Here is a 27,082-nt window from a genome sequence, read left to right on the forward strand (position 1 = left end):
GAACACAGGACAGAACAAGCTATTTTTGTGTGAAATTGTTCGAGAATCGATGGTGACTGAGCAATCATGTGGCATGCCGCACGTCAGCAAGAGAAGAAGGTAGGTCCTTGGCCCAACGGGTCCTTTATCTTCTCCGGCACCACCTAACCGCCTCCATCGCTAATTAGATCAAGGAGCTCATGGTCGACCACAAGAAGCGAGCGGAGCGTCGCAAGGCCTACTATGAATCTCAGCTTGGCGATCCAAGCCAGCTTCTCAGAATCATAGGCCGCAAAACCCGCTTGCATCCGGATGCCGAGTCGTTCTATTTCATGGAAAACAATGAGAATCTGTAGGGATTATCCTCTCGTAATTTTGGCATCTTTGCATAAAGTGGACCATTACGTGTCTTGATTTCAGTGTTATTCACAACTCTTTCTTTTCTGCTTCTATTATTCCCTCTCCTTCCCCTCTTTTTCCTCTGTATCTCTGCTCCATCTTGTCTCTTCATTACGGTCGTGAAGGATGAAGTGGCAAGGGGACAACACCACGCGTATTGATCGCTTCGACGCCCGCGCACTCCTCGATTTCCTACCTCCAACTCCCTCATCGCGCCCGCCTCCTCTTCCCGAGGATGAGCGCGAAATAATGAACGAGCTACAGTTCGAGCGATACCGCGATTTAGTCGAGGCCGACCGACTTGAAAGTAAATGCCATCCCTTTTTCTTGGTCATATGCAGAACAGAATCACTTAAACGTTCATTTTGCTTTTAATTCATTGATATGATGGTGTAGTCTCGGAAGAACAGAGGCTGAATGAGGTGGATGCCGAGTGGACCAATCTTTTGGCGCGACACAAGGCGCTTCTCTCGTCGCTCGACCCCAAAAAGCAGGCGCATGGGATCGCGTATGACTATGGGACTACCTCCAAGAACGACGACAAAAAACAATCTGAGTTGACGGAGGAGGAAGAGGACGAGATGCAGCTGCTGAAGGAAGAAGATATCCTCCAGTATATCGACGATCTCTCCGAGAAAGAGCGCGCTGTTCTTAACGCGCTTGCCTCCAAATATGGGATCAGGAACTACTTTCGTTTGCTACGGGTGGCAAAGCGTGAGTTGGAGGAGAAACTTTGCGACTTGAAGGCGGACGAGGAAGCCCGGCGACCAAAACAGGGGAAGAGGAGTGAGAGGAGGAGGGCGAGGCGGAGAGCTAGGAGAACGTCCGAAGGAGGAAGTCGGTACTCGTCTCGTGATAGCCCTACCTATGAGGCCTATGGCGACTACGCTAGAACAGAGAGTGAGAGTGAGTCGGATGAAAACGGGAACGAGAGCGAGGATGGTGGCGAGGAGGACGCCAAGGAAGAATTCATTTTGGAATTTGGGTCGAGCGACACTCCCTCCACCGCCTCCGTCGGGGACCACGAGCGGTTGGAGGCGGAGAGAGAGGAGGAATTCAAGAGAAAGCAGAATGCTTCAGGACCTCAATCGAAACCGTCTTCCGCTCCGTCGGCCGGCGCCAGTGCCACCAAAAAGCTGACCCCTCTCGAGAAACTCCGGCTCCGAATGCGACAGGGGCTCAACCAGCAGATCGCCTCGGACGAGCAAAAGAAGCAACAGCGTGCACAGGATCAGAGGCTCGAGAGACTCAGTAATGAAACGGAGGCATGGATGCCGGGGGAGAGAGGACAGGATCCGTATGCATACAACGGGGACAGAGGCGAGGAAGTTGACGTGTTTGGGAGAAGAAAACCGGAGCATGCGAGAAAGGATGACGTGGAAAGGAAATCCTCGCACCCTACCTCTCTTGAGAAGAGTTCAGCAAGATTCGCCCCAGCTCCCTTACGTCCACCCTCATCAGGGCAAAGGTAAATTCAACTTTTCCTAGTAGGGACGCTTGGGCTAATCTCTATCGTCATCTAGTTCCCAGCGATCCTCCCATGCACAAAGCCACTCACGCTCTCATTCGCGCTCCAGATCTCGGTCTCGATCTCGATCAAGATCGAAATCCCGCTCGCGCTCCCACACTTTTTCTCCTCGCCGACACTTTCACTCGAGGTCTCGATCTCGGTCCATTTCACGCTCTCGATCCTCTCGCCGCCACACACGCCCACGATCCAAGTCTCGCTCAAGCTCACGATCTCCCCGCCGACGCACCTACTCCCGGTCTAGATCCCGCTCAATCTCGCGATCACGATCGCCTTGTCGCCACTCCCATTTACGCTCTTTATCCCGCTCGAGATCTCGCTCGCGATCTCCTCGCCGTCGCCATTATTCCCGCTCCAGGTCCCGTACAAGATCCCTCTCCAGATCTCCTTCCCGATCTTCTCGGCATCGCCACACTAGACGCTACGAATCACGTCGCCGCTCACGCTCTAGATCGCAGAGTAGAGAGAGGTATAAAAGAGCGAGAAAGCGAAGCAGATCCAGAAGCAGGGGCCGAGAGCGACGGCACCGGCGATACTAAAATGGGTGTAATTAGAACACATCCACGTGGTCCTATTTAATAATGGTTTGAGAATAGGGTTGGCGTTGAAACATATTAATATTAATTGATTGTTGGTTCAGTGGATGGATTGAATGATTGATTTTTTTAAAAAAAAAATAATAAACATTAAAACAGGTATTCTGGACAGAAATCCAAACACGCAAAAAAAAAAAAAATAATAATAAAGTCGAAATAATTGCAAAGAGAAAAAGAAAAAAGTCCATAGAATCTGCACTAATAAAAAAAAAATATACATCCCAAGTGTGAGTTAGACGTCGTCTATCATATAATCCTGCACCCCGCTTTCCCCCAGTAGTTTTGCTTGCGCGGCTTGTGCATCCTTCATGTACTGGTCAAGCTCACTGTCCAGCGCTTCTGCGGAGGGGACGGGCGGGCGCTTCTCTTTAGTGGCCAATTTTTTTGCACGGCGAACGCGCTTTCGCCCAATACCTCGCCCAACAGTCAATGCCTTTTTTGCGCCAGCACTCTTGATCAACTGCTTCGTGGCCTCCTTTACTTTCTTGGAAGTGGTGGAGGCGGTAGTGGTGGTGGCTGCAGCGGTCACTTTCTTGCTCGCCTTTGCCTTGCGCTTCGCTACACCTGCTCCTCCGGAATTCTTTTGAATCCTTCTTAGTACACTCTCTTTCTTCACGACTGGGGAGGAGGAGGCGGAGGCGGAGGAGGTGGAATTGGACTTTCCCAGGCGTTGAGTGATGGGCACCTTCTTCGGAGGCTGCAATTTGGTAGAGACTCGGGCCGCTAAAGGAAGCTTCTGCTTCTGCTGCAGTTGAGACGGTTGCGGCTGCTTCTTGCTACGCTCCTCTTGTACTTTCCGGAATCTAAGGGAATTCACCGAGAAGTAGGAAAAGTGAGTGAGATTCTATGTGCATACACCACATGACTTCATACAAAGCATCATAACCGATCACGCCTCTAGCTTTCTGATGGAGATCTCAAAAGCAAGAAAGAAATCTTACCGATCGCTGAGAGATGAAGCAGGAGCATTGCTGGAGTTGGATGCGATGATCACGCGGCGCTCGGATCTGTTGCGATTGCGTCCCATGGCTAAGCTTGATTGGTGGTGATCGAAGGGTTGTTCTGGAAGATCAGTTAGACTCGGCCGCTCGGAGACAATCTTGAAGTCGAAGGTGCCCCCTTTCCTAGTTAGTTTTGGTGAAAGGGGGTGACGTCAAGATTAGGTTAGGTTAGATGTCACCTAGTTTTAGGTTTGAGAGATTTTATGCTGTGGTTGAAATGTGATTCCGGCGAGAGGAGAAAGAGGGGAAATAAAAGCCTATTCGGCCCATATGCACATTGACACACTAGCTACTTTTCCCCATCCCATTCCGCATATGGGGAAAACTCAAGATGGATGCCGCTCTCACATTTAAGGTTGGGACGTCGTGTTTGAAAGATGTTTGCAACAAATATCTGCCCGTTTAATGGTGTAGTATGAGAAATAGAACAAAAAAAAAAAATAATGGATGACAGCGATAATGATATGAATGGTCCTAAGGGTAGCAAAGATAAAAAAGAAAAAGAAAAAGACAGTTAATAAAACATGGATGGTTTGTTCTCTACAGCAGAACGAATGATAATTGCAACAAGAACAACAGTATCAAAACAACATCGCCAACGATATTAAAAAAAAAGAACAAAAAAACAAGAGCTGTACAACATAGTCAATATGAGAGATAAAAAAAAAATTGTAAAACCAGCGTGGAAACCGAATACCACGATTAATGAGGAAGGAAGATGTCCGGAGCACAAGTGAGCCGGCGTTTATGTGGGCGGCCACTGATCCGGATGGAGGCCATACCGCGGGCAAGTGGTCTTATGGTTCGGCAGCCATTCTTGACAGAGCTCGCAGGACACTTTCCAGGTGTGCACCAGAGTGGGGCGAGGCCGAGAGCACATTATGAATGAGTTCGGATGGGCTCAAGTGGGGAGGAGGTGTTGATGGAAAAGACTCGCAATGGAATGGGGACAGAAAAAACTGTTGGGAAGCGAGCGAGGGGAGGGTAAGGTCGTGTTTCGGGCTAGGACTGGAAACAAAAATGTGCACAATTCAATTTTTTCGTGGGTATTTATGTAATTTATTTGGATATTACATCACATACACCATCGCACATGACTATTGAGGTACGCGGACCATGTCTTTGGCAGTGCGAGCAACCAACATGATGAAGGCCAAAACTCTAACCCGCCAATATTTGTTCCCTGTTTTTGTAGGCTAACCATCGTCCGGCCTTAATTTAACTTTCACGAGGCCTAGTTTAGGGTTCTTGTGATGGGAGAACATAGAAAGTTGCTTTACCTTCTATTCGGTCCTGCGTCCGATGAAATCATCCAGCAGCTTTTTCGGAAACGTAAAATAACTAGGAGATTGCTGCGCTGCAAATTATCAGACCGAGTTTCAGAGCCACCCCTTTTTCCTCCTAAACCCTCGACGTGCTGGAATAGAGAAGAGCGCTCGCTCCAAACATGTACCGACTTGGGGTCCCATTGGCGCCTGCTCGGAACTTCACCTCGTCGTATTCCTTCCGGTCCCTCAACCTTCTTCTCGCAAAGTCCCGCGTCTTCTATTCAACCTCAAAGGGCAATGACACTACTCCGCTTGAATCCGATCCTTCCAAACTCCCTGCAACCGTAGGCTTCCACCGCCACCACCTCTTCGTCCTCTCGGGGCAGAACCCGGAGGCATGGCCAGGTCGCCTGGAGCTTGTCGATAGTTACCTTATGGAGCTGGGATCTGTGATGAAATCATTAAGTGTCAAAGTTAATCGCGCATTTGTCATGCCATCTACAAACGAGGCTGGCCAGGCCGAGCCGGAGGATGAGGAAGCCAGAGATCTCCTACTCTTTCCAAACATGCTTCGGCTCCCACAGATTTCTTCCCGCCATTTTCCGGCACTCGCTGACTACATCCGCAATCCCACGGCGCCCACAACACTGCTCAAGAAGGCGGAGAAAATCTCGGGAACTCATGTGTTCGTGTGTGTGCATGGGACACGAGACTGCCGTTGTGGGGTTTACGGGACAATGCTAGCGGAAAATTTGATCGAGATTGCCCGGCAGAAAGGCCGGCCGGATGTGAAAGTATGGGGTGTATCGCATATCGGGGGCCACAAGTAATGTTGGATGGTAGAAAGAAGTCTCGACTATCTGGGGATTAACCAAGACCATGCATATAATGATAATGATAGGTATGCTGGGAATGCGATTGTGTATCCCCAAGGCGACTGGTATGGCCTTATTCATACACGAGAGGATGCCACTGCCTTGCTCGAGCATCTGGATTGCAATACGGTGATGTGGGAGCGGTGGAGGGGCCGGCTAGGACTCACATCTGAAGAACAGGAGCAGATTGCGAAAGATCGCCACCACCAGCTTCATTCAAGTGCACAGGCAACAAAAGAGGAGGAGGTCCGAGTGATATTTGAGTTTCCAAATGGCGAAGAGAGAATCGTGAGTGGACGCTTGGGAGAGCGTGTGCTGGATGTTGCGCAGCGGAACGATATTCCACTGGAAGGTGTGTGTGGAGGCAACCAGGAATGCGCTACCTGCCATGTTATTGTGAAACCAGAGCAGATGCAGCTTTTGCCCCCCGTCTCTGGTAGGGATATCTGCACCCATTAATTTTCGTGTTTGCACACTTGGATACTGAAGCCTTTTTTTAATTTCGATTGACATGATGATAGAGAACGAGGAGGATATGCTGGAATATGCACCTTTCCGTGAAGACACTTCACGGCTCGGATGCCAAATTAAACTGCACTCGGGGTTGGATAACCTACACCTGCGAATTCCGGTGGTTTGATAGACGTGTATATTTGAAAGGACTGCTGGTTTATAGAGAAATAGACACAAAGTAAAATAGACGATATCCTACCAGCTAAAAATTATATAAAGAAGTGGATTGAAAATATATTTCTTGTATTATCTCGTATATCCTCTCTTCTCTTGTGGCACAAGCGACGATGGCTGCATCGACGTTTGTGTCATGCTGTCATATTGTATTGTGTTTAGATATTTTTCATTGGCGGAAGAAAGGAGGGAGAAGGTTTTGCGTCGAAAATAGCGCATCTCGTAGCAATGCAAGCTTTCCAAGAGGTGAAATGGGTTAGGTTACCATCTCAAGCTGAGAGCCCACAGTTTAAAAGCTTGCGCCCCTTGTGGAGAGTGCAAGGGCACACAAGCAAAATCCATAGGGAGTCTAGAAAAATACAATTCTATTTTTTATGCTTTTGGAGTTTCGGAGAATAAGGTAGAACCTTAAGTTATCGATAAAGATCCTTTAACTCAAAAGTAGATTGGATTTCTATTCTGTTTAATGAGGCGTATCGCGACTACTTTGGAATCCTCTTCATAGCGTGGGTCAGCCAAAGGGCGGTCGTTAACAGGGTCAGACTTCCCGCCTGGTGGGCGGCGGCCAGGTCGGTAGGAACCATCAACAAGAGCGTCCCTATTCCAAGGGAAACTTGGAGTAAAGCCACGCCCATGAGGGAATTGACCGCGAGCCTGGCACCTGGGGGCAGAGGCAAGCGCCGGGAATACAGCCAGAGTGAGCTGATGACCGAGAAGGTGGAGATGGCCAGGACGCGGTGGTCGAACTGGGCCGTGGTCGGATTTTCAAAGATGTTCCGCAGCATTCCTAGGGCGTCTTCGCGAGCAAAATCCTTAGTCCAGAGGTCGTCGGGGATCAGTCTACCCCCCATATAGGGGAACTCGTTGTAGATCAGACCCGCGTCTAGCCCAGCTACAAAGGCTCCGGAAATAGCCGTCGCAAACACCAAGAAGGCAGTTCCGATGGCGGATCGCCGGAATACGGCCAGGCGTGGATTCTGCAATGCGGTGGTCACGCCGGCGGGGAAGGTTCCTTGTGCGATCTTCCAGTCCCGCAACACCTTCAGGCCGGTCATTATGGAGCCCGCATAGATGACGAATGCGGTGCCTAAGTGGGCGGCAAGCCGGTAGGGACTTACACGTGGCACCGCTCCGGGCGTGGTCATGAGTTCCTCCTTTAGTCCAGACTTGACCATGTACCATCCAAGGACTCCTTGGAAGCCGATGAGTGCGCCAAGCCCCCATGCCCGCCGAGTGATGGCGGGAGTCATGTAGCCCTTATAGGTGAAATAGACGGCGGGCAACAAGAAGGAGATTCCGATGAAGCGACCCCACATTCGATGGGCCCATTCCATATAGAAAATGGATTTGAATTCGGGCAATGTCATTTGATGATTAAGGCTACAAAGAATCCAATGCTGAATTAGTGCGCAGATCCAGACAAATCCGAGAAACATGCCGAAGCAAAGAGATGCATGAAGCTATCGGATTTAGTAATCCGAGTTGAACTCACATTTTATACTCAGGGAATTGCTTGTACTTTTCGAATTCAACCTCCCACTCCTCCTCCGAACGTGGGGGCTTCATTCCCTTGATGAGATTCCACTCCGTGATGGACAGTCCACTCTCCGTTAGGCGCGTGAGCCCGCCCAAGACGACGATCCCAAAAGTAGATCCTGCATTAAAGAGGAGCCAGTAGCCTACGATCGGCCGAGAGGATGAAATAGGGGATGCGGTGGTGTAGCTGCGAGGGGTAAAAAATGGGTTCTGGCGAGAGAAAGGGCCGGTTTGTGAGGGGGAAATGCGAGGCAACCGGAGAGGAAGTGACGACGGCCGTATTGAAGACGTGCACAATGAAACAAAGGGGTTGAGGGAATGTGAACGTGCACGCCATGCGGCCGTTTTTGGCGAGAAGAGGGGGGTATGAGGTCTAAAAGTGGAGCGGAGGTGCGTACATGCAGTGCGTATCATCTCGAGGTTATAGCGCCGTTGCTCGCGTACCGTAGACAGACAAAATTTAACAAGTGTTTTCACTTGTGACTGCGGATTAGGCTCTGAGGAGGAAGAGAGAGAGTGCAATTTGGCCTCTATATGTGATCCGCGTATTTCTCACAATGGCTCACATTCCGAGGACGAATATCCTCCGGAGGCTACAGAGCAGCGTCCGTATATAAGATGGAAATCTTCAAACACAGCCTTTGATTTCGCCAGGTTTGATTATGAAATAGTGCCATTTGCTCTTCTTTATGAAACTACAGCCATTATTATTATGTATTTTTTTTATTATGCCCTATCGAGCAGAGAAAAAAAAATATTCACACAGGGGAAAAAAAAATAAGGCAAATTTAGTTGATCTTCCGACGGAAAGAGCAGCCTAAAAGAGTGGAGTGGTGGAAAAGAGAGCGATATTAGAGTGTAAAAAGAAATAGCAAAACTAAAATATAAGAAATACCTTCTGTGAGGCGTGCACGACCACCAGTAGGTTGGCACAGAACAGTTGAGCAACTGCCGCATACAACCACAGTTTGGGCATGGCTGAATACAGTGGTAATGTTGAAGCAGCCTGGATTCAAAAATCAATTAGAATTCCATCCACAGGCACTGGTTAACATGAAATAGGAGATCTTACCAGGGCACTTCACGTCCATGAAGTAAGAGTTGGGCGACTGTACGAGCCGCTTAAGCTTGTGAGTGTTCTTCTCTTGCTCAGCAGAGGGATTCAGGAGATCGACGGCCAACTGAGAAGAAATATAGATTAGTCACAAGATCAATCATGATCAGGCTGATCATGCAATTCAGGAGAGAGGAATGGGGATCGAATGAGGATGAATGCGATCATGCGCCAGAAATTTGGAGCCACTCCGATTGATTTCAACAGGATTAGCAACACCCAGTAGGGGTTTTATGCTCCATCCATCCAACTCTCTAATTTGACACACACACGCATCCATCCATCTCTCTCTTCATCCATCCTGCGCGAACACTTACCACCATCTTTGCGACTTTATTGTATGTCTCGTGGGGTTGGTTTTTGAAAAGGAGGGAACAAATCCAAGATGCGGAGGTCGCGTCTATATCAACATGAAGAAAATGACTGCGCCATAGCGATCCTACCAGCCTTCAGAATCGCATCAGACCAAATTTCTATCCAAGGCAATTTTCCAAAACCACAATCTGGACTGTTTTAGTAGTTTTGACAGCATAGATACATTCTTTCTCATCCTATCTAACCGAGTGAAACCCGTGGTCAACGTTTGGCATAAAAAAATAAACTGAAAATGGAGAGTTATATGGGTCTTTTGAATTATAAGTGAAATATTATAAATAACAGCGGGAGAATTATATAATAAAAAAGGAAAAAAAAAATTATAATAACAATCCTTCACCGACTTGGGGATGGAATCTCCAGGTGTAATCGTGCGATTTAGTTACACGACCTCCTCCGCCCTTTCTCCTGGCTTGTCCTGCTTTGGGTCCTCAGCCTCAAGCTCAGCCTCTTTCTCCTTGATATCCGTATCCACCGAATCGTACGCATGCTCGTTCGCGTCACGGCGACGTTGCCGGATCTTCAATATCACCAGTGCGACGGAAAGTACCACCCAATACAGGCAATAGCCGGTGATGGTGCCGACGGAGGCAATATTGTTCCAGCCGAGGATGGAGTTGAAAATGGCCCACCCACCGTTATTGCTGTAGTCCTCAGGGTTACAGCAAGTGAGATACCTGTCATTAGAAAACACGGGTTGTGGTTAGCTAGCTAACCCAATCGACTCCCGAAAGGAGGGATGGGCGGCGTTACCAAACATTGGTCAAAACATTGAACGTTCCAGTTTGGTCTCCTCCCTCTTCAGCCTCGCCGCCCCCGGTAGCGAGAGCCCAAGTGTGCTTCTCGAAGAAGCCAATGGCACGCGAGAACAGGCCGGCGGCAATCAGAAAGAGGATGTAGGTTGAGATGATGAAGAACCAGTGTAGTCGCATAATATTTCCGGTCCTAGACCCCATAAAAAAAAGGGAGTGAGGAGAGAGAGGAAAATGTATCCAAAGAATCTGCTAAATAGTCTACTTGTAGATGATGAAGCCAACCAAGGCCCCAGCGATAATCCCGCAGATGGCGGCAAGAGGAATGGAGGTTGCGGAAGCACCAATGGAGATCTATGAGGAGAGGTTAGTGAACCAAGCGAACCCATCGCGGAGAATCCATCTCCAAGACTTACACCGCCCAAAAAGACGACGGCCTCAAGCCCCTCACGCAACACGGTGATGAAGGGCAGCAGGAAGAAGGCGTAACGGCCAGCAAAGCCCTTCTGGTTTTCCTCGTTCACTTTTTTCGAGAGCTTTTTCTGCCACTTCTCCTGCATCCGGTTGGATTTGAGCATCATGATACCCATCAGGGTGATGAGCACCGTGGCAAGAAGAGAGAAGCAGCCTTCCCAGATATTCTCGCTCGATTCCCTACCAGAGCATGACGTTGAGTCCATAGCAGTCTACAGCAGAGCAGAGAGCAACAACTTACCAGAGGTTGGATGCTACGGTGTACCTAGCAATACGAATAATAAGGATTTGTTAGCTAGACGTGAAGGAGGAACACGTACGTTTTATGGATATCAATAGGTCTGCTTATATATATACCAGACTGCAATGAAGGCTAATACCAAGAAATGTGTTTTTTAGTCGTGATAGCTCTGTACCTAAAGGGGCGGACATATGGCAATTACCTGCACCAATGGCGACACTAATCAGGAGACCGGCCAACGTTCCGATCCATACCTGAAGTGCTCAGTTCAGTTCGTCAGTTGCGCAAGGGAAGCAGCCAAAGACTTGGACTGTACCTGTCGGCGATAGCGCTTCAGTAGCTCAGGGTTGTCCACGAACATTTGCCGCAGGAATGTGAGCAGAACGGACACAATAATGGCGGCCTCGGTAGTCTCACGGAAGAGCACGAAGAAGATGGGGACGCTGAAGAGATCGGGCATGGCGAGAGGAGGATGCGAAGGCGTTAGCGGGATGAGGAGCGTGAGAGAGAGGGCGACTTTGGTGACAGCGGGTGGCAGAAGCTTTGTTTTCCTGTGCACAAACGGTCTGCTTTTGTCACGCTTGCCGTGGAACGGGCGAGCCTCCCGATTGCATGAGAACTCAAACTGATAAGCGATCCAGCTTATGACAAAAATCGCGCATTTCTGCTCCATTCTCGGCCATGTTAGCCAGGCATATTTTGTCAATCTGATTTGCCTTTCCGGGCATGCGGATTGATTGCGTCGCCCGCGCGGATTGGGCGGGAGTCTGTGTCTGCTCGACGCTTATATTTTGCTTATGCTGCAGCTACATAAAACCTTGCGAAATCATACGATTTTGTGGTGCTCGCTTGCACACATCCTACTTCTCCCGCATGCCAGCGTTGGTGCTTTTTCCGGGTTTGGCCTGCGCAAATCCTTGGCAACGAACGCCATTCCACAGGGTGGCACTCGATCTCGACTCAATTGCGGCTCCGCACGCGCTGAGCTCTATTCTGTGTACAACCGCATCCTATTTGACACGGGCTCTCCTTCCTCAACCTCCCTCTCCTGTCCCCCCCTCTGCCTTCCTCGCGCCGCCATGACAAGCAGTCTCGTCCTCGTCCTCGTCCTCCTGCTTGCAAGGGTGGCGAATGCCGCCAACGTCACCGTCAATTGGGATATCACCTACGTCCAAGCCAACCCCGATGGGCAGTACCCGCGTCAAGTCGTCGGGGTCAATGGCAAATGGCCGTAAGTACGCTTGCGCCTTCATTTGCGCTCAAATGGCCCTGCACTGAATCTCACGCGCTTTCCTCTTGCCCTAGGCCTCCTCCTATTGTAGCCAATTACAGTGATACCTTGATTATCAATGTCGTAAGTGTAGCTGATGTGTGAGAAATGCATTCTCGCCATCCCAATCACGCTTCTTTAATCTCTCCTCTCTCTTAAAGCACAATTCCCTCGATGTTCCAACGAGTCTTCACTCGCATGGCCTGTTCCAAAACGGAACCGCATACTACGACGGCCCTGTTGGAGTCACGCAATGGTAAGAAGCGTGTACCTCAGTGGTCATGGGTGCGTTGTTTCTAATTCCGATTGCTCTCACCGAATAGCGGCATCCCTCCAGGAGCCAACTTCACCTACCAGATTCCTATCCAGCAGTGGGGCACGTACTGGATCCATTCGCACTACCGCGGCCAGTACGTGGACGGGCTGCGGGCCCCCCTTATATTGCACGCTCCAAAGGAACACTACACGTATGATCAAGAGTACACCGTAGTCGTGAGTGGTGAGTGTGCATCTGCTTGTTCTTCAGCTTCCATTTCGCCACGCCGACACCCCGGTTTTCTGACGCCTCTCTCTTACTAGACTGGTACCATTATCAGAGCGAGGATCGGCTCAAGTGGTATCTCGGCATCTACAACCCAACCGGGGCGGAACCCACTCCTGGTAGACGGCTGCTCCTAGTGTTGATTCTCCCTGGAAAAGAATGCTAATGCTAACCTTTTGCCTCCCCTTGTACCAGACTCTGCACTGATCAATCACTCCCAGAACGAAACTTTTCAGTTTGCTCCCGGAAAAACGTACCGCCTGCGCGTGATCAATATGTCTGCCTTTGCCATGTTCCTCTTCTCCATCGACGGCCACGAAATGGACATCATTGAGGTGGACGGGGTAAGCAAGCCTCCTCTTTTTTTCGGCCAAGCAGCCTGAAATTGATCCACCGATCGATTCATTTTCCAGGTTGACGTCAATCGTACCACCGTCACCGGCTTCCCTATCACGGCAGCACAGCGCTATTCGGTTCTTGTCACCGCCAAGAATACCACCGATAAAAACTATCTCATCCACGCCGACATGGACACCACCATGTTTGACTCTGTGCCTCCTGAGCTGAATCCAAGTATGTGCTCTATTTTTGCCTGTGCGATACCCGGAATAGAAGGAAGCTGACATTTCCCCCTCTTTAGATGTGACCGCCACGATCGTCTACAACGACACCGCCTCCACTGCAGACGCCTACACCGCTCCGTTCCCCGATGATTTCGACGACACAACCCTTGTTCCCGTGGTGGCCGAAGCCAGCGTCCCCGCGGACGTCCGGCACTACCTGGACGTGTTCTTCAACGTGCACGAGGACGGCACCAACCGCGCCATGTTCAACAACATCACCTATGTAATGCCCAAGGTCCCCACGTTGCTGTCGCAGCTCAGCCTAGGCGAGCTGGCCAAGGACCCCGCGGTGTACGGCCGGCAAACCCAGGCGATTGTGCTCGAGCACAACAAGATGGTGGAGCTCGTGGTCACCAACTATGACGAGAACGCACACCCCTTCCACTTGCATGGCCACCAGTTCCAAGTGCTCGGCCGAGGAAACAGCACCCCCTACGACCCTGCCAGTGCCCCGCTACCCGAGAAGGCCAACCCGGTGCGCCGGGATACGGTCCAGATCCCGAAGGGCGGCTACGTGGTGCTTCGTTTCAGAGCAGATAATCCGGGCGTGTGGTTCTTCCACTGCCACATCGAATGGCATCTTGAGGCGGGACTTGCCATGACCTTCATCGAGGCCCCCCTTGAGGCCCAGAAGCGAATCCGTCCTCCCCAGCAGATCTATGACCAGTGCCATGCGCTGGGCATCCAAACCAGCGGAAATGCGGCGGGCAAGAATGGTACTGATCTGGAGGGCGCCCCCTATGGCCCCTTCCCTCTGCCGGGCAGGTTTACCCCCAAGGGCATCGGGGCCCTCGCCGCCACCATCATTTCGGCCCTCATTGGGCTGGGAGTGGTCATCTGGTATGCGCAAGACGACAAAAAGACCATCATGCGGAGGAATGGGGGCGCGGAGTAAAGGATGCTTTCCCTTTCTCTTATTTACTATATCAATATATTTAATTCTTCTTGCGAGCATTTTCATAATGAATTTTTTGATAATTTTGTAATAAATACTAGGCTATTTAATACTCCAAGTCTTCACAAGCCAGCCAAGGAGGCCTTTGGTAAAGTGAGGAACAGCGGAGAAGGCTAGAGGAGATTTTTTTGAGTAGAATAAGGACAACATCACCTCAAGAGGACAACAGAGGATTTCAAGCAAGCATAACAATACGGCTTTTCGAGAGAGAAATCTCGTATAAATAATCCCCTATCATGGTTTTAGAGTATCGAAAAAGGTATTGGGCCAGATGAATTTTTTTTATCGAGGCTGCCAGAGAGAGGCTATTTTAGATGGACTCCAATTTTGCCTCCGAAAGAATATCCTCAGGAGTCAGGTTGTACATCTCGTCGAAGAGGGCGGCACGAAAAGTGCCCGGTCCCTTGACGTCAGCTCGTTTGGCAGCGTGTTCGGAAGCAATCCCCAAGAACAAAAGCCTGTTACGTCAAGACCGAGGCCCGCGTTAAAGGAAAGAATCCAGCCAGTGAAACCAGTAACAGACTCACCCTCCAATGGCGGAAATCAGATAGTCTTTCTCCTCTTCCACCCCGGCAAAACAAGCAATCAAGCTGGTGGCCATACAGCCAGATCCAGTGATGTGAGCAAGGTATTCGTGTCCGTTGGCAATGGAAAAGGTGCGCTCTCCATCAGAAACAAAATCAACCTTACCGGACATGGCAATCACATTGTCTATTTTGATAAATGAGAAGAGTTAGAGCGCGATCGGAAACTAGGTGTCCGAGTAGAGGAAGCAAGATAAAATGACTCACGCTCAATCTTCGCCAGCCGACTAACAATAGACGCTGGATCTTTCGCTTCCCCAATGCTATCTACCCCTCGCATTTTCACTGCCTCCCCGGCAAGGGTTGCGATCTCACCGTAGTTCCCTTTGATAATATCGATATAAGCTTGCTCCAACAGTCGGTTGCAAGTGGATCTGCGCAATTCGGTTGCCCCCGCTCCTACCGGATCGCATACGACAGGGATTTTGTGATTGTTCGACACTTGGGCTGAAAAGCATGAGAAAAGACGGTCAGATTCAAAGCCGATTCAACTGCGAATCGAAGGGGGATTACCTGCCCATATCATCGATTCGACCCAGTCTTCCGTCAGGGTTCCCAGATTGACCACCAAAGCCTTGTTAATCCGTGCTAGCTCCTCGTGCTCCTTCTTGCAGTGAGCCATAATTGGACTCGCTCCGATGGCCAGCGTCGCATTGGCTAGCTCGTTCATAGTGACAAAATTGGTGATCTGTTGGACCATGGGCGTTTTTTTTCGAATGTCGGCAAGGCGCTGGGCCACCTTCTCAACTATCTCTCGGGTTGTGGTGCTCCTCACCGCAGGTGGAAGAGCCGAGAGCGATGGGCGAGTATACGGAGATATTTTTTCGATAAGTTGACGCGAAGCATGGGTTGGGTCCGAAGCGGCAATAATATCCGAGACCACTGCTACACCAGAGAGTTGTAGAGAAGGAGTAGCCGATTTGCGGAGAATGCGCTCTACATTGTGGTGTTTAATTCCGCCTATGGTAACTACGGGAATGGGGGATGATTTCAGGGAGGTGAGAAGTTCGCGTAATCCCTTGATCCCAAGAGGAGTACGCGTCAGGGATTTGGTGGCAGTGTCGTACACGGCTCCAATAGATATGTAATCAGCTCCGTCTTGAATAGCGCGTTGCGCTTCTTCTACATCGTGCACAGAGATGCCGACGACTTTGCCTGGAAAGAGGCGACGCACCTCCTTTAATGGCATATCGTCCTGACCAATATGAACACCATCAGCATCAATGGCTTGGGCGACATCCAGTCGATCATTGATGAGAAGTGGTACATTCTGTTTGCGGCACTCCTGTTGAACACGCTTAGCAATGTCAACGAAATGAGCGGTGTCGAGGTTTTTTTCTCGGAGTTGCACAAGAGTAACTCCACCTTCGATAGCCTGGGCGACCGTAGTGGGAAGATCGCGGCCTGGCGGCAGGAGGCCAGAGTCCGTTACAAGGTAGAGCGAGTAATCGATCTTGGACATGGAGCAATAGAGTTGGGCAACTTTTTCGAGAATGCAAATGCTCGAATAATGAAATCCCCCTGCAAGTAGATTGCAAGTCACACGGGGGCTTTCGTTTGGCGAGGATATTAAGTTGGAACCAAATTTGATCTAGGAATCAGTGTGCAGGAAATGGATCCTTTAAACTTACCTTGATTTCTATACAGTGCCGGGAATTAGTTCGCATCCTCTTTATGATTTACGGGGATCACCCCCGACCTACTTTCACAATATACTGCTTCGCTAAATGGAATAGAGAGATCATAGAGACTGCGGCCTAATTCATGGAAATATCATATCACTTTAAGAGGAGGAAGTATTTACTAGAAACTATTCCTGGTTAGTTCTTCATTTAGATCCGTCATCCCTGGATAGGATCTTCAAAGCCTAAGTAACTCTATCGAGATACGTGAACGGATTTTTTTTCCTAAAAATAACCTAAACTAAACCTGATTTTTTCAAGCTTCACTTTTAATCGAATGTTATTGTATCTATCCTCATCCTGATCTATGTCAATTTCATAGAAAAATCTACAAAAAACTCATTATTCATTTTGCTAGAAAATAAAAATAATCTTATATATATTATATAATCAATGTATTAATCGCAAGCCAACCCCATATAAAATATTATTGTTTTGTGCACGTAGGGCAAACAATGTATTTAGCTTGAGAGTAAGATGTATTAAATGTGTTGCGTTGGAGAAAGGAGTTATGTAGTAGGGAAGGATTATAGCAGCTATTTGATCGCTATCCTAACTTGCCTGTTAATCCAAAAGCAGACTGCTATTTAAGATAGGAGATGTCGAGAACCTGCTAAGATAAAAATTTGATTTTGAATCCTTTACTACAGTAAAATTATCACTCTTTTTAAAATGTTGCTAGATAAGCTTATGCCTCATAACAAATAATCAAAGAATAGCTCAATACGCAATATAAGTATAGCAGTTGCCAGTTTTCAATGAAGCCAAGAAAATCCTCAATAAAACTAAAATAAATGATAATGCTCAGATAAACTAAAATAGTCTTTATCATATCCCCAAAACGGTCCCACAACTTTATTTTCCACGGTAGCCTATTTTCGCCGTAATAAATGCTATAGATAGCTTCTACAAAACTATAGCTGCCAATGTTTTTTATATCCATTTTTCTTATTGTACAATCACCGTTCCCGTCATATCTGGATGTATTGCATCGTGGTATGGAAATGTTCCACGAGTTGAAAACATACGGGTAAATGACGCTATGGCAAAATATTCTTAAGCTAAAGCCTCTCACGCCTAGCATCTATCTAGATAACTTACCACCAGGATATATAACTCCAGAGTCCCATCCCCCCCCCATCGCCAGTGCAGGTATGATCAACATTGTCATTATTTGTCCATCTTACCGCGTCGCCAATATTTATCGTCACTTGCTGGGGTACAAATCTAAAACCTTCCAATACAATATTAGTTGCGGCTAAAACGACGCTCAGCGAAGCTAGATAGATTAGTAAGATTTGCATTTCAATATGTCAATAATTGCAGTTGTGATTTGGGGAAATTAACTAAAGATTCGTTTATGAGGAGTATATACAGTAAAATTTTTTAAATTATAAACGCGTCTCATATTTATACTCTTGCTAAAACAAATTCATATATGATGCGGCGAAATAGATCTAGCATAAACACAGGATTTTGGAAATAATAATAACCAATATATCTTTGCAATGGAAAGCCTGATTTCGCCAAATCATTTCTGGCCATTATATGAATTGAACAAAAAAGGAAATTAATCAAGGGCGGGGTTAATCAAGTATGAAAAGATATGCATTTTATAAATATCGCTTTTTATAAATCATAGATAATTCACCTGTTTATTAATGATGTGTACACAATTCCAAGCTTCCTCTGCATTATACCATAGACCTTAACGATGTAAACTAGCCCTATGCTTTCCTACTCCGCTTCTTCGCATTAATGGTCTTATTCTTTACCATCCTTTGACCATAGCTGAATTTCTGCTTCAACTTGCTCCATAGAGTCGAGAGACTAGAAGGTCCGCTCCAGTGCATTTATCCTGTTAGTTCGTAATCATTTTTTTGATGTATGATGAAATTATAATGACACTATACTATGAACTCCAAAAGATGCATACTCAGACTTTTTTTTGAACTCCACAGCGAATTAGTTTCAACTCTTTAAACAAGTCTTGGAATATGTTCCTAATAACATTGTAGATGGCCTATATCTAGTTAATACTTTACCTACTCGTTCTCCTAGGAGAGCTACCAAAATATTGAATCATATATTTAAGCAGGCTGCGTCCACTGATTTATACAGACATTTTCGCTTTATAAAAACTTTTCGTGTTCTTGACTAGCCAATCAGATTTGATTACTCTCCTTGGAAAAAACGCCAGATATAAACCCAGGCAAGAGCGGTGGCAAACTTCTCCCAAGTCCTTTTTTTGCATTCAAGGCTCGAAAATGACGGGGACACGCTACCTAGAACACGATATTTTTCCTACCAAAACCATTACTACTGAAGAGATTGCGCATGCAATGAATAGAGACGCATTGCGAATCCTCCAAGAATCTCCTCCAGACGCCCAAAGAAAGCATTCTGATGTCTATATAGGTTTGTCGAGCTCAATTCCCACGCACCAATGTCTCATCTAGATTACATTCATGTCGAACCTTTTTGCTTGATGGCATAGGTGCTGCCGGACTTGCACTGTTGTTCTTGAAGATTTATGAAAAAGACCCCGGTAAATTGGCTATATTTGAAATGATAATTATGGTCTAAATCTAGCTCACACGGGTTTGTTTTCAGGATATATGCTGGGGAGCCGCACAGCTCTGAGTGTAGCGGATGACTATGTTACAGCCGCTCTCAAAATTGTACATAGAAGATCAAACGAAAGCGTTGCGTATCCAGAATTTCCGCAGCCAATGACTTTGACAGGTCATATCTTGGACCAGTGCGGATTTTTACATACACCGGTTGGAACGCATGCAGTTGCTGCCGTGGGTAATTATTACATTCCTCTCCATGTATCAACGTGAATCTAGGTCTTCATTTGATCTCGTTATTTCATTTAACAGTCAATCTGCATATGGGAAATGACGAGGCAGCTGCTGATCAGTTGAGGCATGTTGTTCAGTACGGAAAGGCAGTGCATTCTCACCATACGCCAAGCGAGTGCATGGTGGGTCGTGCGGGCTACCTCTATGCTCTCAAATTTTTGATCCATCATCTTCCTGATCCAATGATTCAAGAAAACCTTCCCATTGAGACCACGGTTGATGCAACTCTAGATGCTATTATCGAGGACGGCCGTCGCACTGCGGCCGAACTTAAACTCACAAACACGCCTCTTGCCTGGGTGTTCCACGATAGCCTTTACTTGGGCGCAGCACATGGGTGCATTGGGATTCTTGGCACTCTTCTCGCCACCTTCCCGGACAAAGTAAAAAAATATGAACTAGAAATTAGGCAAGCCCTTGATTGGGTGTTGACGCACCGATTGCCGGATGGGAATATCTCCACGCGTGCAGGACGCCACGGCACGACCGAGGGCTCAAGTTTAGTTCATTGGTGTCATGGTGCTCCGGGGGCCAGCCTTGTAGCATGCAAAGCTTATGAAGTATTCAAAGATGTCAAGTACCTAAAGATAGCCCAGGAAATGGCCGAGATTACTTGGAAGTATGGGCTTCTCCGAAAGGGACCAGGTGAGTAGTCCAATCTGATTTGAAGAACAGCTCCACTAATGTCATTTCGTCCCCCATTCTCGGGTAATTTCCCCCGCCTCCTAGGACTATGTCACGGAATTAGCGGAAACGCCTACGTGTTCCTTACACTGAGCAGGATGAGCGAAGATGATTCGCAATTCCAGCGGGCGCTGCGATTTGCGCAGGTCTGTACGGAATGGGAAGAGCTCACTAAAACAGGGAAATTGCAAGTGCCCGACAAACCATGGAGTTTGTTCGAAGGTTTGGCCGGAAGTGTCTGGTGAGTAGGGGAAGGTGTGTTATTGGTTCGAAATTCTTCTTTACTTACACTCTCTTATCGGGCGTAGGCTCCTTACTGAACTTGCATACTGGGATCCAAGCCTCTTCCGTGGTTTCCCCTGCTTCTCAGATCTTTGAACTAGGATATTGTATCTAATTAGCACTCGTATCCTTATGATCTTAGGTCCTTTTATTCATTCGGTTGTTTCAAATGTAATGCCAGTGACTTTATTTTGGAATACATAATGTAGTGTAGCTTGACTTCGAGATGGGCAAATAATGACAGGATTTGCAGCGAAACTCTCAACAGTAGATCGAAATGGAACAAATGGTAGCCATGCCTTTGGCATTTTAGCGAAGCAAAGGTTTATCCAGTCCTTCATAACCCTTCTTGAAATACACCGATGGGGGCTATCAGAAAACATCCTAATTTCACGGATAGGCATTGTTCTTCGCATGGTGCATTTTTATTAAAGGAAAAGGGCAACATATCCAAGATGAAGTATAGGAGGACGAGTAGGGTATGAAAAAGTAAATACACGTCAGAGCAATTATGGGGTGCAAGGCACCTTCGAATCATACTTCGTGAACCATAAACTGGTATGGATCAAAGACACTCACAGCCGTAGACTATCTCAAGTACGGCTGGGTCGAACTGCGACATGAATCTTGGTAACCAAGAGCCATTCACTCAATGAAGAGAAGCTAACGCACTTATTATGAAATAAGCTCGTGGAGTTTGGGTTCTATAGGGTAGCTTACACCGGCGGTGGAGCATGCGCCGGAGCCATTTGAGGATAAGCAACGGGTTGGGCGAACATGCCTCCACGACGCCGCGCAAATAGGTCCTTAATTCTTCGGAAAAAGAGGCACGCGCAAAAGCAACAGCACAATACAACCGATCCGAACACAATTAAAAAGATCGCCCAAGCGGCGAGAGCTGCCCCGCGTCCATGGGACGAGTAGACTACCTTTGCTAAGTGCGGCGTGTGCTGAGTTAGGTTAGTTTGGATTTGCGTCTCATCCATCTTCAAGTGCAATGGTTGGGGTGAAGAGTAAAAGAGTTGAGGGGAAAAGTGAAAGGAGGAGAGAGAAACCAAATAGTATATTGCCAAAATAAAAAGAAATTGTGGCCTCGGAGATTTTTATATCTGTGGCGAATCGAGGTGGCATTAATAAAAGCAATCTCTAGGGGAGAAACGCCCAACAAATATTTACCACGCCAAGTCTACGTCCAATGGTGAAGAGGAGGGTTCATGAAACTTCATGCCTTGGCATTGAAAAAAGCATGGGGAGACAGCTGAATCTGAGTAGCTGGTGGATAGACTTTACATATCCGTGACGTACTTCTGCAGTGCAAAATAGACATGGTTTCGTATTGCTCGACCTAATGGTCAAACTATGCATCTTTATTCATCTCTTGGTTTTTCGAGGAAAATGGATTGGCCTTTTCTTCGTTACTCTATTTGTTCGAACGCCCTAAAGGCGAAGTTGAATATGGCATGGTTCTAGTCTGATACGACATGAAACCTATTCCCTAAGATAGAGTAGTAGACGGGGTGTGGGGTCTTGGATTTGGAGGCAAAGAAACTTTTCATTTTTAGCCTTGATTTCTCAAATTTTTCGTTATGTCAGTGTGTAGAAGAAAGCTGTCAGAATTTGCATCCGCCCTCGCCATGTGCCTGGAAAAGAGCACAGGCAAGTTCATCAATGAAAAAGTGGCCGGGGGTCAACCCGATCGCTTCTTCCGCCTCCCTTTACGGGCAGTGCAATACCACTCATCGACCAGCTTAAACTGTGTGTCTCTGTTGGAAAACAAAGACGAAGGTTAACAACTGTATACAGATCCTGTAAAGTACAGTCGATGGGGAACATGTAAACACGAAGCTGTGCCTTTTATAATGGATTGAGCAAAGCCTATTCCAAGCAGCGATATGGGATTTAGTATTCAATCTATATTCCTATTTGTCGGATTGAGGGTGGATTGGTTCTCCGCCCAATTTTCTATACCCGAACACTGGGATCAATTTAAATAGCCAGCTGAGCTGAAAAAAAATTTCAAGCGTCTGCTCCATCTCGACGATAAAAGATGAATCTATGACTCTAACCAGAAGCCCCAGTAAAACAAGGTGACTATGCAGGAAGTCAATAACCAAAATCTCTGGTTGAGCGTTGATGCAGGATTTAATTACAGCTTTGAGCAAGGAAAATGCCTGCAGAGTTTATGCAAAGGCGCATAAAAAACAAAAACACTACTTGTAACTCGGTCTAATAAATCCATTATTTTTAAGAGTGCTTTTTTTGTTCGGCTTTATTAGACAATTGGTGAATTGTGAACGATATTTCTCGTTATGCTGTCAGCTTATGATTTCGTGGCTCAGCGGATGGATAAATAGAAAGCGGCATTGAGTAAATGCAAAAAGGCCTACTCAAAACGATCAAAGATATGGGCCATTTATTTTTCGCAAACCCACCCTCTTTCTCCATATGACCAAGAGTAGATTCAAGAATCTCTAATTTGATATTTTACATGCATGACCAGATTTCTTTGCTTGAGGAGTGCTACACGATCCAATCCGTTATGTCATAGATTAGAGCCTTTCTGGGTCATGTCCTTTATTGCAATCCTGCAGTGGAAGCCGTCTCTTCGTGAGCATATGACAATAATTATTAATGGTAAGTACCCGGTGGTACACTCTGTGTTCGCGATGGGTTGATCCTAGCGCTCCCGATCTCGGAGTGGAGCATAGAGGATGGGATTGGCAGCTATGTTTGACAGTTTGAAGGTTCCTTGCACAAGAAGAAATGAATCGGATCCCCCCTACCTTTTAAACCGATCCACGCAACCATGGAAACACTGTGGCAGAATAGCGGCCTACTCTAGGGCCCATGGTTTGATCCGCCCTACGTCGATCGACGGGATGGATGGGCTCATGATAGGACACTAAGTGGGGTGTTCAGCTTATTCAAAAAAAGTTTTAAGGTTAGCACAGACGTCTACTTAAACCACTCGGCGAATCAAAGACAAGGTTTTAATGCCCTCATCACTCGCAAGCCGATCCTCTCAATCGCATCCGTCACTTGACCGCTTAATTTCTCGCCTTATTTTCCCCCTTTGAACAGGGGGATTATTTTTCCTAGACTGTGCGCGGCATCTGTGAGCACAAGGGGCCGGCAGGTTTGGGAGCTGGGGGCCGGAGTGCCAAGGGGGTTCAGTTGTGTAAGGTGCATCTTTATGAAAACATATCCTTACCTGCGCATCCATTAGTCGGGCTCCTCGATCCCGAGAGTTTAGATATTAAGCTAATATATGGTTTCAAGGGCGGCCCCATAGAGAGCCTAGCAGCCGGCCGTCACATGCTGAGGGGCAACAGCAAGAGTCCAGAACCGTGACGGCGCCACTTAGATAAGATGTCTTGGACTCATTTCGAGAGATGATTTCAATATGAGATCGTTTGCTAATAAGGAAGCCCGGGCGATTGACAAACTCATTTCGTTTGAATCTGTGCCTGCAGCCGCCCAATGGCAGGGCACTCTTGCGATTCCGACCAGTAGCGGCGCGATTCGGACTTAGGGTGCTTTTGACAAATATGCAATGGGAAACCCTTGTCATCCAAGACAAGATATGATTATGCACTGCTATTAACGAGTCTAAAGCGCAGCATACAAAAAGCCTAACCTTCCGGCACTCTCCTCCTGACGCTATGCCACTTGCCCTTCCCTTCAAACGCTAAAGCTTATATGTGTCAGGAGGCTCAAACCAAGGCCTAGCTCTCTGAATTGCTCTCCTCTCCATCGCCGCACTCTCCAGTTTGGGAACAAACCCCCTCACCGCCCCAGTCTCTCTTCTCTCCCACTACCATTAGCTCCTCTTTAATTCTGGCCCTATTGCGCTTTCGCCCTCATCCCCTCCTCTCCCATCATGACTGCACACCGAATCCATTCGGCCGTATTAATGCTGCTGCTGATACTGGCCTGTCTCAGTACCTTCCATGCTGCCCCTGTTGACACCGAGTACCTTGTAAGTGCGCGCCTGGTTTCACCTTTCTCTTTCCTGATGAAAGGCTAATGGTCTTACTCGACCTTGACATGGTTGTCACGAAAAATAAATAGGTCGGAGTTGGCATTGGAGACATCACAGGGTAAGTTACACATAACTACAGAGTATTCCATTCAATAAAATGGAGCACTGGCTAATGAATACGTGCTGCTTCCTGGCGTTCCAATTTCAGAGTACCAGGTATGAATTATAATTAGAAAAGCAGATGGCTCATTCGAGCATGCACTAACTTCAGTCCCTGTAATAGTCGACGTACCTTTCTATGGTTACGCTAACCTCGGCCAAATAGGAGAAGGTATCCAAATGAGGCAATATGCAAGAGGTAAGGTGGTCGTGCGGAGGAGTGCGCTCTAATCTGCCTGGAGCTAATCGCCTCCATTCTGTTTATTTTGCTGCTAGCCTTTATTATCGCGGACGCAAAAAACCCTCAGAACCGGGTCGTGTATGTGTCAACGGACAGTATGAGCATTTCGCAAAATGTAAAGCGCGACGTCGTGGACGCCCTACAGAGAAAATACGGAAATGTATATAGCAACAAGAACGTGGCCATTACCGCCACCCACACACACTCCACCCCCGGCGGGTTTGAGCAGTACATCCTATACCAGGCGACGACTGCGGGTTACCAGAAGGAGAGTGCTGCAGCACTTGCCAGCGGGATCTACAATTCGATCTCGCGCGCCCATGAGAGTCTTCAGCCTGGTCGTATCGATATGGCGGTGGGTGAGCTCTTGGACGCGAGCATCAATCGCTCTCCCTTCGCCTATGACCAGAATCCCGAGAGTGAGAAGCAGCAATACAAGTACAACACGAACAAGGAGATGACCCTGCTCAAGTTTTCCAGCGCTTCAGGCGAACTTTTGGGTGCCCTGAACTGGTACGCCGTCCATGGCACCTCTGTGAACTCGGCCAACAAGTTGGTCAGCGGCGATAACAAGGGTTATGCGGCCTATGCGGTCGAGAAAAAATTCAATCCTCCCGGCACTCTGCCCGGTAAAGGAAAGTTTGTTGCAGGGTTTGGGTTGGCGGCCGCGGGTGACGTATCTCCCAACACACTGGGGCCCACATGTCCAGATGGCTCCCCTTGCGATTACAAATCTAGCAGCTGCAATGGGAAATCAGATACCTGCATTGCAAAGTGAGTCCCATTTGAAGTTGATCTATAAACCTTTGAAGAGGAATCGCTGACACCTATGAATATGAATTGCATTATTGTTTAGGGGACCTGGTTGGGAGAAAGGACCCTTCGAACCAATGCGGGTCATCGGCCAGCTTCAAGCCGATAAGGCCATCGAGCTCATCAATAAAGCCAACAAACCCGTCACGGGTCCGATTGATGCTCGCCATACGTTCTTTGAGATGCCCGGACGAAATATCAACTACAGCGGCCAACAAAAAAATACGTGCAAGGCCGCCATGGGATACAGCTTTGCAGCGGGTACTACCGATGGTAAGTGGGCAATTTTCCGTCCTCCCTCTTTACATGAAGCACTTTATTTTGGAATGGAAACCAACTGTTATTTCTACTTGGATAGGCCCAGGCCTAGGTGTGTTCACACAAAACACGACGCAAGGGAACCTCTTCTGGAACACGGTGCGAACCTTCATCCATGCTCCATCGAGAGAGCAGAAGGATTGTCAGAGGACTAAGGAGATCCTTTTGGACACAGGCGAAATTGGCTTCCCGTATGCTTGGCAACCTTCCATTCTGGAGGCTCAAATCATTCGCGTTGGTTCGATTGTGATTGCTGCGGTCCCCGCCGAGTTTACCACTATGTCGGGCCGTCGACTCTCCAACCTGATCAAGCAGACTTTGCAACAAAACAACACGCTTGGACCTGATGGCATAGTCATAGTGGCTGGCCCCTCCAACATGTACTCAAGCTATGTAGCTACCCCCGAGGAATACGTGGCCCAGCGCTATGAAGGTGGCTCTACCGCCTATGGACCGGTCACCCTGCCGGCCCATATGGAGGTTTTCAACAAACTTGCCCTCGCCATGGCCCAAAACCAGCCCGTGGAACCCGGGCCATCCCCTCCGGACTATATTCCCAAGGCTATCAATCTGCTCTTACCCAACATTCTAGATGTCCCCCATCTCGGAAAGCGATTTGGAGATGTCATCACTCCTCCTAGCTCCCACTATCCTCGGGGCAGCACGGTAGAAGTTAAATTCGTAGGCGCCAATCCACGCAATAATCTTCATTCAGAAGATACCTATCTGACCGTGGAGAAACAAGTGGGTGGGCGTTGGGTTGTCGTAAGAACGGATGCTGATTTTGATACGCATATGATTTGGAAGCGCACTATCCCTCCCAATAGCCAAACAACAATAAAATGGTTCACTGGTTCTGACACGGAACGTAAGTGTTCATGGCATCGTTTTTGAAACATTTTCCACGTATGTTCTTAGAAACTAACTGGGGTTGCTCTGCGTTTGTAGCGGGGACATATCGCATTGGGTATCGTGGAGAAAGCAAGGCGCTATTAGGCAGCATCACTCCCTTCCAAGGGTATACTGCCCCTTTTATAGTACAGTAATTTAATGTAATCATACGGCTGTAATTGCTTCACCATAATCATGGTCCATTATATATATATTGACGTGTTATTTTTTATTATTATTTATATATCTCACCTAATAATTTAGATTGTCTTAATATTTTCAAAAAGGGATGATGCGTCTTCCCTAGCCTTCTAATAGTTTTCCTAATAACAAGGATTTCTATATATTTCTACCCAAGCATTTTT

The 27,082-nt window shown here is 47.7% G+C and overlaps 12 protein-coding genes across 12 annotated transcripts; 6 read left to right on the top strand and 6 right to left on the bottom strand.

Annotated features, from left to right (window-relative positions):
* Positions 1-66: 66 nt before the first annotated feature.
* On the top strand, positions 67-335 carry VTP21DRAFT_5041 (uncharacterized protein; the record flags this gene model as incomplete). The annotated part of the gene is made up of 2 exons (XM_069395520.1): positions 67-99; positions 168-335. 2 exons carry the CDS (start codon positions 67-69, stop codon positions 333-335), a joined length of 201 nt encoding a protein of 66 aa, XP_069248657.1.
* Positions 336-504: 169 nt separating this feature from the next.
* VTP21DRAFT_5042 (uncharacterized protein) lies at positions 505-2,485 on the top strand (the record flags this gene model as incomplete). The annotated part of the gene is made up of 3 exons (XM_069395521.1): positions 505-685; positions 775-1,824; positions 1,902-2,485. 3 exons carry the CDS (start codon positions 505-507, stop codon positions 2,483-2,485), a joined length of 1,815 nt encoding a protein of 604 aa, XP_069248658.1.
* A 249-nt stretch (positions 2,486-2,734) lies between these two features.
* On the bottom strand, positions 2,735-3,529 carry VTP21DRAFT_5043 (uncharacterized protein; the record flags this gene model as incomplete). The annotated part of the gene is made up of 2 exons (XM_069395522.1): positions 2,735-3,305; positions 3,444-3,529. The coding sequence occupies 2 exons, from the start codon at positions 3,527-3,529 to the stop codon at positions 2,735-2,737; spliced, it is 657 nt and encodes a 218-aa protein (XP_069248659.1).
* Positions 3,530-4,950: 1,421 nt separating this feature from the next.
* Positions 4,951-6,286, top strand: VTP21DRAFT_5044 (uncharacterized protein; the record flags this gene model as incomplete). The annotated part of the gene is made up of 3 exons (XM_069395523.1): positions 4,951-5,597; positions 5,673-6,082; positions 6,168-6,286. 3 exons carry the CDS (start codon positions 4,951-4,953, stop codon positions 6,284-6,286), a joined length of 1,176 nt encoding a protein of 391 aa, XP_069248660.1.
* Positions 6,287-6,815: 529 nt separating this feature from the next.
* Positions 6,816-8,283, bottom strand: VTP21DRAFT_5045 (uncharacterized protein; the record flags this gene model as incomplete). The annotated part of the gene is made up of 2 exons (XM_069395524.1): positions 6,816-7,713; positions 7,826-8,283. 2 exons carry the CDS (start codon positions 8,281-8,283, stop codon positions 6,816-6,818), a joined length of 1,356 nt encoding a protein of 451 aa, XP_069248661.1.
* Positions 8,284-8,657: 374 nt separating this feature from the next.
* On the bottom strand, positions 8,658-9,306 carry VTP21DRAFT_5046 (40S ribosomal protein eS27; the record flags this gene model as incomplete). Its single annotated transcript, XM_069395525.1, has 4 exons — positions 8,658-8,686; positions 8,765-8,875; positions 8,942-9,050; positions 9,301-9,306. 4 exons carry the CDS (start codon positions 9,304-9,306, stop codon positions 8,658-8,660), a joined length of 255 nt encoding a protein of 84 aa, XP_069248662.1.
* A 434-nt stretch (positions 9,307-9,740) lies between these two features.
* On the bottom strand, positions 9,741-11,498 carry VTP21DRAFT_5047 (uncharacterized protein; the record flags this gene model as incomplete). Its single annotated transcript, XM_069395526.1, has 8 exons — positions 9,741-10,035; positions 10,112-10,303; positions 10,376-10,464; positions 10,527-10,764; positions 10,826-10,849; positions 10,942-10,957; positions 11,028-11,079; positions 11,142-11,498. 8 exons carry the CDS (start codon positions 11,496-11,498, stop codon positions 9,741-9,743), a joined length of 1,263 nt encoding a protein of 420 aa, XP_069248663.1.
* Positions 11,499-11,622: 124 nt separating this feature from the next.
* Positions 11,623-14,154, top strand: VTP21DRAFT_5048 (uncharacterized protein; the record flags this gene model as incomplete). The annotated part of the gene is made up of 8 exons (XM_069395527.1): positions 11,623-12,056; positions 12,131-12,179; positions 12,257-12,351; positions 12,419-12,594; positions 12,675-12,755; positions 12,832-12,980; positions 13,050-13,209; positions 13,277-14,154. The coding sequence occupies 8 exons, from the start codon at positions 11,623-11,625 to the stop codon at positions 14,152-14,154; spliced, it is 2,022 nt and encodes a 673-aa protein (XP_069248664.1).
* Positions 14,155-14,524: 370 nt separating this feature from the next.
* Positions 14,525-16,260, bottom strand: VTP21DRAFT_5049 (uncharacterized protein; the record flags this gene model as incomplete). Its single annotated transcript, XM_069395528.1, has 4 exons — positions 14,525-14,672; positions 14,742-14,925; positions 15,006-15,245; positions 15,312-16,260. The coding sequence occupies 4 exons, from the start codon at positions 16,258-16,260 to the stop codon at positions 14,525-14,527; spliced, it is 1,521 nt and encodes a 506-aa protein (XP_069248665.1).
* Positions 16,261-18,747: 2,487 nt separating this feature from the next.
* VTP21DRAFT_5050 (uncharacterized protein) lies at positions 18,748-20,409 on the top strand (the record flags this gene model as incomplete). Its single annotated transcript, XM_069395530.1, has 6 exons — positions 18,748-18,898; positions 18,978-19,028; positions 19,094-19,291; positions 19,366-19,992; positions 20,077-20,272; positions 20,340-20,409. The coding sequence occupies 6 exons, from the start codon at positions 18,748-18,750 to the stop codon at positions 20,407-20,409; spliced, it is 1,293 nt and encodes a 430-aa protein (XP_069248666.1).
* Positions 20,410-21,029: 620 nt separating this feature from the next.
* VTP21DRAFT_5051 (uncharacterized protein) lies at positions 21,030-21,299 on the bottom strand (the record flags this gene model as incomplete). Its single annotated transcript, XM_069395531.1, has 1 exon — positions 21,030-21,299. One exon carries the CDS (start codon positions 21,297-21,299, stop codon positions 21,030-21,032), a length of 270 nt encoding a protein of 89 aa, XP_069248667.1.
* A 2,894-nt stretch (positions 21,300-24,193) lies between these two features.
* VTP21DRAFT_5052 (uncharacterized protein) lies at positions 24,194-26,872 on the top strand (the record flags this gene model as incomplete). The annotated part of the gene is made up of 8 exons (XM_069395532.1): positions 24,194-24,292; positions 24,385-24,413; positions 24,504-24,511; positions 24,579-24,653; positions 24,731-25,469; positions 25,552-25,781; positions 25,867-26,694; positions 26,775-26,872. The coding sequence occupies 8 exons, from the start codon at positions 24,194-24,196 to the stop codon at positions 26,870-26,872; spliced, it is 2,106 nt and encodes a 701-aa protein (XP_069248668.1).
* Positions 26,873-27,082: the final 210 nt, after the last annotated feature.

The sequence above is a fragment of the Calcarisporiella thermophila genome (genome assembly GCF_041956535.1).
Source record: "Calcarisporiella thermophila strain CBS 279.70 unplaced genomic scaffold VTP21scaffold_20, whole genome shotgun sequence".
NCBI lineage: Eukaryota > Fungi > Calcarisporiellomycota > Calcarisporiellomycetes > Calcarisporiellales > Calcarisporiellaceae > Calcarisporiella > Calcarisporiella thermophila.